General features: G+C 44.5%; 1 protein-coding gene across 1 annotated transcript in view; it reads left to right on the forward strand.

Moving 5' to 3' along the window:
• The window catches only part of LOC139290766 (ephrin-A4), a 30,438-nt gene extending 16,879 nt beyond the window's left edge, over positions 1 to 13,559 (forward strand). The window contains exons 2-5 of the mRNA XM_070912625.1: positions 2,765 to 3,063; positions 6,880 to 6,948; positions 12,728 to 12,754; positions 13,465 to 13,559. Coding sequence (XP_070768726.1) covers positions 2,765 to 3,063; positions 6,880 to 6,948; positions 12,728 to 12,754; positions 13,465 to 13,553 — 484 coding nt within the window. The 3' untranslated portion in view covers positions 13,554 to 13,559. The remainder of the gene's footprint in view (positions 1 to 2,764; positions 3,064 to 6,879; positions 6,949 to 12,727; positions 12,755 to 13,464) is intronic.

Below are 13,559 nucleotides of genomic sequence, written 5' to 3' on the forward strand. Positions count from 1 at the left end.
CATGAGTATGTGTGTGCCGTTCTCTCCCCTCTACTCCAGTGTGGGACCCAACCGATCCTCTCCTGCGCTTCCAGAGGATTCCCCCGCTGATAAGCTGCTCCAGCGCTCTGCTCTTTGACACCCACAGCTCCTTCGGTGCTCCCATGATGCCCCTGTGCTGTCACCACTCTGCTGCATGGTGGCTGGCAGGAGGGGAGGATGCTGAGTGTAATTAGGGCGTAACCAAATCTACCAGGGCCAGAGAGAGGGAAAGGGAGCAAGGAAGGGAAGAGGAGAGAAAGAGGGCTGACAGTTTGACATCAGTAGAGCACACCGTCTCTGTAATTGCTGCCGTGCATATGGCGCAGGCCGAGGTTGGAGGCTTGTAGGAGGAAGAAGGGGGGTAGAGAGGAGGATAGAGAGGAGTCAGAAATAGGAGGGAGAGCAGGAGGAGAAGCAGCCTCTGAAGCAATAGATTGGGGATGAGTGCATGTCATCCAAAGTGGGGAAAGACGAGGGAGGGGATCGAGGAGAGGAAGGGTTGAGGGGGAATGCAAATTGGGGAGTAGGGGGGCTGAGCAGTGCAGAAGAAGCTTGAGGTGAATGACATGTATAGCAGGGGGTGCAGCATGTTGACACAGCACACGTCTATTATTACATACACATGCACATACACATGCACACACACGCACACAAACTTCCACAGCTGGTGCACCTAAATAAACATTTCTCAGTCTCAGAGAAGCCTCAGAAAGCACCACAGGTAGTATGAGGAGTAAACGGGCTGCTGTGTGTGTGTGTGTGTGTGTGTGTGTGTGTGTGTGTGTGTGTGTGTGTGTGTGTGTGTGTGTGTGTGTGTGTGTGTGTGTGTGTGTGTGTGTGTGTGTGTGTGTGTGTGTGTGTGCTTTTACACTGGCTTATGTGCTTTTGTGTTCTCTTAACCAGACAATCCAGTGCCTTTGTATTCGGCTGTAATTAGCGCACACAGGTAATAGAGCTATCGGACGTGGCCGCACACACATTCACAGAGGGGATATCGATCAGAGGAGTGTGTGTGTGTCCTGAGCGAGGGATCCTGATCGATGGTGTCCTGTCCCGTTGATAGATCGCCAATTCTGCACGCTAGCTATTGAGCAGGAAGCAGCTTTGGTGAGACCTGCTTCAAGGGTCTCACCTGCATCCCCCACGACACACACACACTTTCCTGCTTTTCCACTCAGAAATACACACCACGTTCAGGTTCAAAGTTAACAGACAACGTGGATTTCTATTTCAGTTTTGCAGTCGAGCCATATGGCGCCCTCCTCTCCGACGGTCTCTTGTCATTTCTCCTCTCATTGCTCCATCCATCTTTGATACCCTCTGCAGATTTGCTGGACCATCTTCATCTCCTGCTCCCTGTCATGTCTATCTGTTTCATTTCAGTTTTCGTCACTTCTGTCTCCTCCTCCTCCTCCTCTCTCACTCATTCTTCCTCTCATTTATTCTTCTGGTCTCTTCTCTGTCCGCCTACTTAACTTGAGACTACTCCGCCGTCCACCACCATCCTCCCCTCCCCATTCCACACTCTTCTCCCCTCCCATGTTCCCCTCCGCTGACTCCCAGCACTCCCTTCCTCTCTCCTCCGCTCTGTCACCCCTCTATAAAGACTCCCACTGATGGACCTGAACCTTCTGCCCAAGCCACATTCTGCCCCTCATTCTTTCCTCCTGCACTCCACTCGAAGAGGAGACCAATTAAAGTCCGTCTCCTCTCTTTCTTCCACTCCGTTGTTCTTCTCTCTGTGTGTCTGCACTCAGACTCTCTGGGGTCGCTAATTAAAACACTTTACTTTCTTCTCTCTTTATTCCACTTTTTCTTTACCTGTAACTTTCTTCTTCTTTTGGCTTTCTTATTCCTTTTTTTTAGTTCCACCTCTCTGCTCTAACCTATCTCAACAGCTCTCTTTTCATCATCCTCCTTCTGTCTTCCTCTGGGCCTCGTCTCATGTCACTCCATCACTCACATTGCTTCCCTCCATTTGTCACACATTTCTCTCCTCATTTATTGTCTCCTGCTTTGTCTTTTCATGCTGTTATGATTCATACAAAGTCTCGTGATTTCTCCTTGTTAAATTTACCTGTCTTATTCCGTCCCACATCTTCTTCTCTCAATCTTTGTCTCATTCTCTCTTTCTCCATATTAGCTTGTACAAGGGTAACTCTTTATACTGTAGCTGACAGGAAGTCAGAATCCGCAGTCTAAAGGAGCATGCATTATGCAGCTCTTCTGTTCTAATGATGCTGTCTTGTCCAGAGTTGTTGTTATGCCTAAAGACGTGGCTGTGCAAGTGCACGCACGTCTGCATAAGTTTGTACATGCCTGTGTACATCTGTAGCGTGTAGTGGGATAGTGGAAGACAGAGAGAGTCTTCATTTAGTTTATTTTACGACAAACTCCCCTCAATGGTCTTAATTAGCATATGACAAATTGCTGTTCTCTCTACAGTATGTGTCGCTCCGCACAGCTAAAATGGAGTTGTATCATTGTGATATATCAAATTCTTTAAGACCTGCACAACTTTGCTTTATCACCGTTTGTAATCGTTATGTGTAATATTGATGAACTATCCATCTGCTGTAAGTATCCACATTCCTCCAGGCACAAAGGAATTATGGAATACCTGTCATTTGTCTTCTTTCTCTCAGTCTGTTCTTAATCACCACCTCTCTTTCCCCTTCAGTCATGTATCACTCTGTGTAATCATTACGTGAAATATTAATGTCATTGTCGTTCTTCCTTCCAGGTTAATGGCAGGAGATCTGTCCGTCCAGGTGAATCTGAACGACTACCTGGACATTTACTGCCCACACTACCCCAGCAAGGGGACCCTGGGCCCTGGGCAGCCGGAGACACTGGCCCTCTACCTGGTGGGAGAGGCCTCTTTCCAGGGCTGCGTGGAGACCAAAGGGGCCATCAAGAGGTGGGAGTGTAACACCCCCTACGCCCCGTTTGGACCAGTGCGCTTCTCTGAAAAGATCCAAAGGTTCACCCCCTTCTCGCTGGGGTTTGAGTTTCTGCCAGGGCGCCATTACTACTACAGCTGTGAGTAGAGGATGTGTGTGTTTCTGTGTGTGTGTGGGGTGGGGGGGTATTCAGTGATTCAAGTGGGTCACAAGAAGGGTGGGGTTAAAAATTATTTGATACTGGTACCAAAACAATGCCTTTTTGTTTTGGTACCAATTCATGTGACAAAATACGCCAAAGGTCTGAATTAATCCGTTTTTAACATTTTTATCCAGGTTTTGATTCTTAGTACTTGCGTCTGACACATTTCTGTTGGTTAGGGCTTCAAATTATTTTGGTTATCGATTAATCTGTAGACTATTTTCTAAAGGAATCAATGAATTGTCTCTGAACTATCAAAAAATAGTGAAACATTGCCTTCACAATTTCCTAAAGCCAAAGATGGCACCTTCAAATTGCTCGTCTTGTCTAACCAAGTGTCAGATACCCAAATATTTTCAGTTTAATAAGGAAAAGAAAAGCGGCATATACTTACAATTACGAAGCTGGAACTGGGGGATGTTTGGAAGTTTTGCTTGAAAAATTACTCAAAAACTTGGATTGAAATCTTAAGTATTTCACTGTAACATTGAATATTCATGACTCAATAAGCAGAAATCTAGGTTTGAGCTGTGAAAACGGATTAAAATTGTGTAACATCCTATCCTTAGGTAACCCTAGGCGTAAAGAGTAAGATAGTAAGATGTTTCATAAAGACTTACTATTAATAATTATTATAATTTGATTGTCAAAGTAGTTGCAGATTTTTTTTCTGTTGTTTTGACACTCAAAAAGTATTGATGTTCAATACCCAGCCCTGGACAAGGGCTAAGAATTGAACAAGCATTATCCCTTATCTTTTTGTGAGAAATTTCTATTTTAGTGAAGCAATGAATATTCGCTCCAGGCTCCATACACTGGAAGCCAAGTAAAACAGCCCAAAAAATAGAAAAGATGTAAATATTTGATGTTTCATTTCATCAGACTGTGCATACACACCTGTGTTGGAGGGAGTGTGGTGGCCTGGCAGCCCTACTTTTTTAAGGGATGAAAAGGTTGAGAGCAGCTTTAGCCAATGTGTTTTTTATGAGGCTTTGAGTGTTGGCAAACTGCAGCTTAAAGCATTAATGTTTTCCATAAATTCATGCTGAATGACATTAATTCAATGTTTTCTTAAACCTCTAGGCTGTTACACAATTTGAGTTTCTCCTTTCCCTATTACACTGTCCTGTGCTCTTCTCCCCTCACTCGTTTATTTCAAACTACTGGAGGTAGAAAAGGGAGGGAGAGAGACAGAAGATGGCTTACTGGCTGTAAAATCAGTTGCCTCTTTTTTTCTCACTTTTTACAACTTCTGGTGTCAGTCCAACCAAGAGGGGGAGGACATGAAACAAGGCAGAGAATGAAAGAGTCAAGTGAATGCATGGTGTGGAAGGGTGACAACAAAGAGACAGAGGCACCGCAAAGTGTAGGAGGAAGGAATGGAGATCAATACGGGACGACAGTGAGGGAGAAGAAAAAAAAGGCAGGCAGAGAAGCAGACGGAGGTAGAGAAGCGTGGAAGAGTGACAGAGGGAGAGAAAGAGCAAAAGATGGACACAGTCTGACAGTACAGGAAGGGAGGGGGGAGAGGGGGGAGAAAGCGACGAGAGAGGCCGGATGAGAGGAATCCACACTGGAGAAAGAAAAGGGAGAGCAACAAAAGCGACGGAGAAAAGGGATAGATGAGACGAAGGGAAAGAAAGAATCTTTACATAAATTACTGTTGCGGTCCAAGGGACAATGGAGCATTGTGAGGGCATGAGAGAGTGTTTCCACACACACACACACACACACACACACATGTAGATATGTACACGCACACACACTGGGCTATTGTGGTTGTTCAGGCCAGTCCAGAGAAAAGCAACAATGCCCCCCCCCCCCCCCCCCCCCCCCTCCTGATCGGGCCACGTCGGGCTCAGAGCAATTGTGTGTGTTTTGTCCACATCAAAGATAAGGCGTAAAGTTGGTCCAAATGTCTGGCTCTGGGGTTTGTGTGCTTAATGGGCCAGCAGCACTGGAGACAGTATAATGGCATTAGCCCGGGAGAACAGTACAATAGTATTAGAAACACTAATGGCATTAGTTGGCTCAGTCTGAGCTGGGCTCAGCTCCTCTCTGCGGCTCCCACAGACTATGACACTGACAGCCCACTGACAGCCCACTGTCTCTGGGTCTCCCGGCCTGCTGACCAACGCCCTCTGGTTCTCCATGTCTGGATCCCCACAAACAGGAAACACCTTTACATCCTCTGATAGTCAGCTGCTCCTAACATGGAACCATTTCAGGGAATAGTAATGTCAGCGACGAAGAGCTCAATGCAATCAATAAAACATCTTCAGCACGTGGACAACGCGTATGTTGCATTTAAAGAAAAAAAAGCATGCTGTGAATAGATGAAACACAAGCAAATGAACACATATGTGGCATATACAAGCACACTGCAATTAAGACATAAAAATACTCTGCTTTGAATAATGACTTTTCTATAAACCACTTACACATTTTTAAAGGCACATCTACTACTTCACTCACATTCAAAGATCCATAATCTATGAATATGCAAATATTGTTCATTTTAAAAGTTTAACTGGACACAAGCTGTCTCCTACTTCGCCGAGAAGTCCATTGAAGGTTTCATGTTTCCACATGCATATTGAACCACGATTAGCTTCCAGACTAGTTGTGATGTCACAAAATCCTGCTCCTACGTACACGCCTTAAACTAAAGATTTAAGGCAAGCACAGGGAAACTTTCCCCCTTCAGCAAATGAATGTGGAAACAGCCTTCTAGTCTCAAACTCAGCATATACATCATTCTGCACAGTGAAGCTCAAACATCTAAATGAAGGAACAATAAATACGACTCATTTTTGAGTGGACAGGGACTTTAAGTTAAGGTCTAAAGGTAGAAGCTCTGGAAATAAACATCATTAGTTCTTCTTCCAACATCACTGACGAGTGGTGATCGCCAGGAAATCACATGTCGAGAGACTTCTGAAGTGTTGGAACTCACATTTGTTGTGTTGTGTACGACAGCATTTCTGTATTTTCTAGTATTCATCTATTTGCAGTATGTCATCTTAATCTGACACGATGTTGTCAAAATGACAAAAGGGCGTTTTCCTTGTTTTTTTGTGTGTTTTGTCTGTGTGAGTTGAGCTGTCTCAGCCACCGTAGATGGTGCCTTTATAACATCGCCCCACTGTTATTCAGTGCTGTATCTTATCAGTTGAAATTATAGATACAAAGTGAGACAGACTGTTAGCAATCATACTCTCAGCTTGTGTGGTGGGTCCCTGTTGAGTTAGCAGCTGTTTGTGAATAATTCAAATAAAAAGCCATTTAACTGCACTTTCCAGGCAGATTTGTTTTGTAAAATAGAAATGCTAAACTGACAGGTAACACAGCTGATGTTTTCCCATGTGGAGCGGTTGCATTCCTTTATGGTTGCCCTTTCAATTGTATATCTTATTGTTTTTATTTAGCTGTGCAGATAAGTGTGATGTGTGTGTCTCTGTGACACAGAGAGATGGTGTAATTCTACCTATTTCATGCCAATATCATGTATTGCATGAGGAATTGATATGGTGGAAACAGGAAAGCAGCCTTGCTGTTCTTTCGCTTTTCTTGCCATAAGAATTCTTCAAAAGTACCGAGAGAGTTTCTCAAAGAACAGATTTGATGGAAAGATTTCATTCGGCATGTGCACTTTTCTCTTTTATTTGACACGTTAGCATTTTGAGTACAAACTGTTTGTTGGGTTTAATGGATCAGCGGCGTATTTCAACCTTTCTCTCTCGTTCTTTCCAGCTCTACCCACAGATGAAGGCCCTCCTCTGCCATGTATGAAGTTGCGTGTCACCGTGTGCTGTGAGCCCAGTGAGTACACTCCTCTTTTCATCTGTTCTTCCTTTCATGCTTCCCCTTCGTACACCAAAAGACTCCTCTGTCATCTCTACTATCAGGGCTGTATAGCATGATGTTTAGACTGCTACACACCCCCCACTACTATCCCCCCCTGTTCCTCCACTTTTAGAATAACTCAGATGCTCTAATTCCCCACTTTTATCAATGACACTAAATGTGTCTTTACCCCTCACAATCTTGCGTTATCTTTAACCTTGTAAGATGTGACTTACTACTTTTTAAAAAGTAGTACATGAACTCCACTCTCCACTCCACTTGTGCTTTTAAACCTAATTGGATTGAGGGTTTTTTAAGCATTAGTTCCCTCTAAGGCACATCTCTCTTCTTCCCCCACCACTCCCCTCTACTCTCTCCTTTTCTTTTTTTTTTTTTTTTACCTCCTGTCTCCCTCATTCTCCCACTCTCCATCTCTCCGTCCCAGTGTGAAATTCCCAGAGTTGATCTAATCCAGAGCACGCCTGGAGTAATGTTAGTCTTCCAGTCCAGTGAGCTGCCCATTCCGGTTGGGAATGTTGCCCAGGCTCTGTGGGAATCCCTGTACAGTTGTTGGTGTGTGTGTGTGTGTGTGTGTGTGTGTGCATTTCTATGTGTATGACCATTTTTTTGTCTGTGCACTTTGTGTTTTTGTGCATTCCTACATGGGTCCATGGGCCTCTGCGTGTGCTTTCTGGCGGTGTAATTTGTACGTGTGTGTGTGTGCACGCGCACTCTCATATGCGTGTCTGAGACGTCTGTCCCAGTTCCCATCCCAGTGCTATCTGCAGGGGGCTTGTCGTGCTGTTCCAGGCTGAACTAACACACACTTTGTCCAGGAAAACGCATGGTTGTGTGTCTCTGCATGTGTGTGTGTGTGAGAGACCCATTCACTAAAGTCCTACATGTCGTCTACCGAATACCTCCCAACCATGCCACCTTGATTAAATTTGTGTCAGGTTGGTGTAAAGGGACAAAAAATATTGAAAACCTGAATAAAAAGAGCCCCAGCCGCCTCGAATGTATTCTTAAATGCCATCACTGTTCCGGCGCGAGTCGGGGAGTAATTTGCTGCGTTATTACCAGAGTGAAGGCTGATGACTTTTTTTATATGTTAATTATCCTGCTGTCATTAATTAGAAATACCACAGTATAGTCGTTCAGTGAGAAAATGCTAATGTAGTCTTGACCTTCTGACGGTATTCCCTGATCAGCCCATCTGAGCTGGAAATAATCAAAATATTTGAAATCACCTGGATTACACAGGCTGGGAGACACACACTTGGCTGTACTGTTGAAACCCATTACTCCACATTAGAAACACTTCCACCTACAAAGATGCACATACTACCCATAGATCTACTATCTCATTTTCTTTCTTTTTTTTTTTCCACTCCCTCTCATCCTGTTCCTTAACCAAAACTAATCCCAACTAAATTTCAGGATCTCCCTCTCCTTGTCTTTCACCCCCCTCCCCCCTTCCACTCCTCCCTCTCGCTCTTTCTTTCTAGTCTTCTGTCATTCCTGAAGTGGCACTAATCCTCCCCTTCTCTCTGTCTCCTCAGCTCTCTCCTCTCTTCCTCATTTTTTATGATCTTTCGCTACTGGAGCAAAACTAATCTAGGCACCATCCATGGCAGTCTCTTACACTTCCTCCTCCCTCCCCCCTTGACTCCACCCCACCTCTACCCCACCTCCTCCACCTTCCCTGTGTCTTCTGTATCTCTTAGTTGTATCTCCATATCTACGATACAGTTATTCGCCAACTCCCCTCGCCCTGTTCCTCCGCTCCGCTCCATCTTTGTCGTGCGCATGCTGTGCGGCGAGTGCGTTGGGATGAGAATACATGAGGCCGGAGAGAGAAGAGCGAATGAGATGGATGAGAGAGGAGATGAAGGAGAGTTGGAGGGTCTCTCTCTCTCTCTCTCTCTCTCTCTCTCTCTCTCTTTGGCTGTCCATTAGTGGCGGTTTACCACAGCTGTTGTTGTGTTGTTCCCTGTGGTAACACCTCACATACTCTCTGGTTCCTTCCTGCTCAGGTTGCCTTTTATCTGACAGGTAGCATGGCAGCAGGGCTCACCGTGCCTGTGTACTCTGTGTGTGTGTGTGTGTGTGTGTGTGTGTGTGTGTGTGTGTGTGTGTGTGTGTGTGTGTGTGTGTGTGTGTGTGTGTGTGTGTGTGTGTGTGTGTGTGTGTGTGTGTGTGTGTGTGTGTGTGTGTGGCCCTCGGTGATGGCAGCCTCTTGTCCTTCAGCTGCATCTCGTCTCTTATCCAAACTTCAAACCATGCACCCTCCCTTCTTCTCTCCCCAAACATTTTTTCTTTTCCCAGAAAGCAGCCCGTATGATTAAAAGGTAGTCAATGTGGGGATGCCCTGTTGTGGGTGTTTTGAATTAATTATCAGTAAGCACACGCACACACACACACACACACACACACACACACCTGCCTCACACTGGTCTGAAGGACAGAGTGGTGACAGTGAGAGGGTCCGTCAGGTACGCTGTCATTGCTCCAAGGTCAGCTACCACTCGCCAGTCCCTCGGTCTCCTCTCCAGTGTGTGAATGTGTGTGTTTATCGCCTTAATTTAACCCAAGAACACAACAAACCAGACAGGACAGATTCAGTGACGCAGGAAGCTCCTAATGACATCCTGTGTGTCTCTGCGTGTGTGTGTGTCTCTCTCTCTGATGTTACTTGTTTCCCCATCCTGGTTGTGTTGCTTGGAGCGTTGTAAAGCATGTTTTGGTTTTTTAGGTTTTGGTTATGATGTGATATTTGAACACTACGCTGTCACGAATCATGCCAGAGAAAGAGCTTTGCTGAAAGGTGCTTGAGTCTGTGTTGCATCAGAAAACAAGGCTCTGAATCGGCATCAGCAGACTGGTGGTGTCATGTGAAATCTCCGGCGCCCTGCAGTCCTCTATTGCATCTTTCACCGGCTCGCTTCGCTTCTCACTCCATTCTTACCTTTTTTTAAAAAGAAAAAAAATTTTCTGCAACTTCTCCCTAAAACTCCTCCTGTTGTGTTTATCTGTCTTGTTCTCCTTGTCGCTCTGCCTCTCCGCCTTTCTCTTTTCAGCTGTCCTACTGTGAGAAACCATTACAGACCAACTTCCCTCTCTCTCTAATTGATTCCCTTTCTCTCTCCGTCTCTCTTCCCTTTTTTTCTGTCATTCTCCCGCTGTGAGCAGTCCATTGCATTCATTTCAGTTTGCAGAGCTTCACCATTTTCCCCACTTTCTTTCTCTTTTTTTTCCTGCTATTTTTTTTCTTTGAAATTTCTTACATCGCTGCTCTCCTTTACCCCCTCCACTCTCTCCCAAATACCTTTGTACCCTCTGAACTCGATACACACAAGGACAAAACTCGAACACAGGCATACACACACACCGCTTGCCCAACCGAGTTCTCTCAGATCCTAAACTCGACACTCAAACTTTGACCGCTTTCGTCGATTTTTGTTTGTCGCTCGCTGTTTTTCTCCTTTCGCAATTTTTTTGTTTTTATTTTAGTACAGTGCTCACAGTCAGGGTTGGTTAGCATTAGCTCCTACGTGTGTAAAATGGCGGCATGCGAGGAGAGGTGGGATGGTGGAACAGTGTCTGACTCTGCAGTGGGGCGTTCTGCCGACTGGAGACACACATACACTGGCATGCACACACACACACACACACACACACACACACACTCACACATTTAGCCATGGTTGTGCATGTACAGTTACACACATGCTGCATGTTTCTGACTGCAGTGCAGAGACAGCACTGTTCTTACAGTCACACCACCATGGGCGCCATTTTGTGGCGGAGCTCACCATGACCAAAATTATGATGTTGACACAAACTAGTGGTTCTCATGTTCAGTTCTCGCTCAGACGATGTGATTAAAGCCGGATCAAAACACACAGATCACACACAGCCGGGTAAACACAAGGCATTTAACAGGAGCACATTTTAGTTTCGAAGTGCGGCGTGGCGTTACACACACGCTAATTCATACTGTCGAGTTAAGTGTTTTTCCTCTACCCAAGTAAATTAGAAGTCTGATTTAAAACACATTTGTAAAAAGGAAATTATTTATTTATAATTATGTTTGCCGCATACACAATAAAAAACGTACTAAAGTCAAGAAGAAGTTAAAGTGATATAACCAGATTATTTTGTTGTTTTTTATAAATCATTTTGTACGTTAATTGATTTTAAAATGCTTTATTGATAAAATGATACACTTTTTCTATGCATCTGTTTTACCAACACAATTTAAACTTGAAAGGACAGCTAATGAATAAATATTCTTTGGTCATTAAATTGCATTAAAACATGGATTGATGGCAAAAATGCAACATTTTTCAATTAAAAAATGAACACAACATGACTTTCGGCAGCACCATTTAAATGTTTGAGTATTATTCTGTTGTTTGCTTTGAATTTTTCCATAAACAGTCACAATCACAGCCACGTAGATACACATAAGTGCACACACACACACACACACACACACACCAGCTCAGTGAGCGGCCCAGACCCAGCATGCTATTTAATGCTTCGTTAACCCCTAGATGGTCGTTAGTTGAACAGAACCTCGGAGTAATTTAGTGGCTCGTGTCTGTCGGAGTGACATGTTGCTGCAGAGACCTGTAGGTACGAGATGGATGTTGCAGACGAAATACAACGTTTCTCTGATAAGCCGTCATTTAATAAATCCTTTCTCCCTCTGTGTGACTCTACAGCAGACGAGAGCTCAGAGTGTCCCATTTCCTTTCTCATAATCTCAGTCAATCGCTGTGGGATGTGGAGAGGTGGTAGTTTTCCCGGAGACATCAATACACACTTTGTCTTCAAGTGTGTGTGCGTGTGTGTGCGTGTGTGTGTGTTGCCGTGTCAGAGGTGGGTTCGAGGCCTTAGATCGATTTAATAACAGCTGCAGTTGTGCAGCCTCATGCCTGCTTCCTGACCCCTCTGTCCTCCCTCACTGATGTTACACGGCCGTTCCGTTTTCTGAAAGTTTTAACCGTTTCTGCTTTTCAGTCTCACTACCTGTATTTTTTTTTTGTCCTTTTCCTCTTCTCTTCACCAGCTCTCCCACACCTCCCTATCCCTCCATCCTACCATCCCTCCATCCTTCTCTCCATTATTTCCTTTTAGTCCGCCCCCTGCTGAGAAAGTGACGCCCAGACACAAACACCCCCCCCCCCCCCCCCCACCATCCCGTCTCTTTCTCTCCCTCCCTTTTCTCTCTGTCTGACCTTGTTTCAATCTTTCCAACCTTCTTTTTTTCCCCCGTACTTTCTCACTCGGGTCTCCACTGCTCTTCCTTTCATCTTCTGTCCACTTCTTGGTTTCGCTCTGTCATTTTGAATTTTCCTGTGTTTTTCTCCCCTTCTTTTTCATTTCCTGTATCCCCTCTGTATAATCTCGATCATTCTTAGTCCTCCTAATTTACATAACACTATCTTTTCCTGTTGCCATGCTTCTCAAGCTCTTTTTTTATCCGACCTTTAAGAGAATTTGCATAGGGGACATATTTAGGGTTGCACAGCCAGTCAGTACTCATTTTTCATGGCGTTAGGCTTTGAGTAATGGTAAATACCTTCCCTTGGTCATTTGTCTGTTTCATGCTTCTTTTGTTCCACAAAGCAGTAGCTTTATTGAGAAAGTTAAGCATGCAAAAATGACTAATCAGCAACTTGTTTCTTTGCCTCAACTTTATCTAAATCATCTCTCCCCTCTCTCTCTCCTCTCTCTCCTATTACAGCATCAGAGGGTTCGAAACAAATACAAGGTGAGATGCAACATTTTAAACCCAATTCATTCTTGGGCATCTTTATGATGCATCTGTTTGGTGACATATGTACACTTGCATGTCTTGTTTCCGTGTCTGTTTGTCTCTCTCAAGTTCAAGTTAAAATGTGGTTTATTTGCATGAATCAGTTACAAGAAGAATACGGCACATTATCTGTATGAAAACATGAAAATGAGAACATACTCAAAACCAATTGTTTAATCGGTGATAGAAATTAGTCAAATGGAAAATACTCTACACGGACAAAAGTATATGGACACCCTAACGTTACACCTATATGTTCTGGGAAGTTTTTCACAAGACTTTGGAACCTGGCTGCAGGGGTCTGCTCCCATTCAGCAAGAGCTTCAGTAATATAATGTCGGGCGATAAGGCCTGGCTCGCAGTCTACGTTCAAGTTCATCCCAAAGGTGCTTGATGAGTAAGGGCTCTGTGTAGGCCAGTCTAGTTCTTCTACGGCTACGCCCAAAACTCAGAAACTAAGGAGGACCTTCCCCAAAGTGTAGTCACAAAGTTAGGAGGCACATCATTGTCCATAAATATCATTATAACATTAAGATTTTTGAATGAAGGAGCTGATCCCAAACTGTGGAAATCTGGCCCAGACCAAAAGTGGTCCACATACTTTCGGCCATTCAGTGTATTTCATGCATGACGTTTCATTCATAAATGTTCCTGCTCTCTTTCAGAAACTACACCAGGAAGTAGTGTTTGCTCACTCAGGACTGCTTCACCTCCACTCTTCCTCACCCTCGTCCTCCTCCTACTGGCTACCTGACCTCCT

This window comes from Enoplosus armatus, chromosome 9, assembly GCF_043641665.1.
Source record: "Enoplosus armatus isolate fEnoArm2 chromosome 9, fEnoArm2.hap1, whole genome shotgun sequence".
NCBI lineage: Eukaryota > Metazoa > Chordata > Actinopteri > Centrarchiformes > Enoplosidae > Enoplosus > Enoplosus armatus.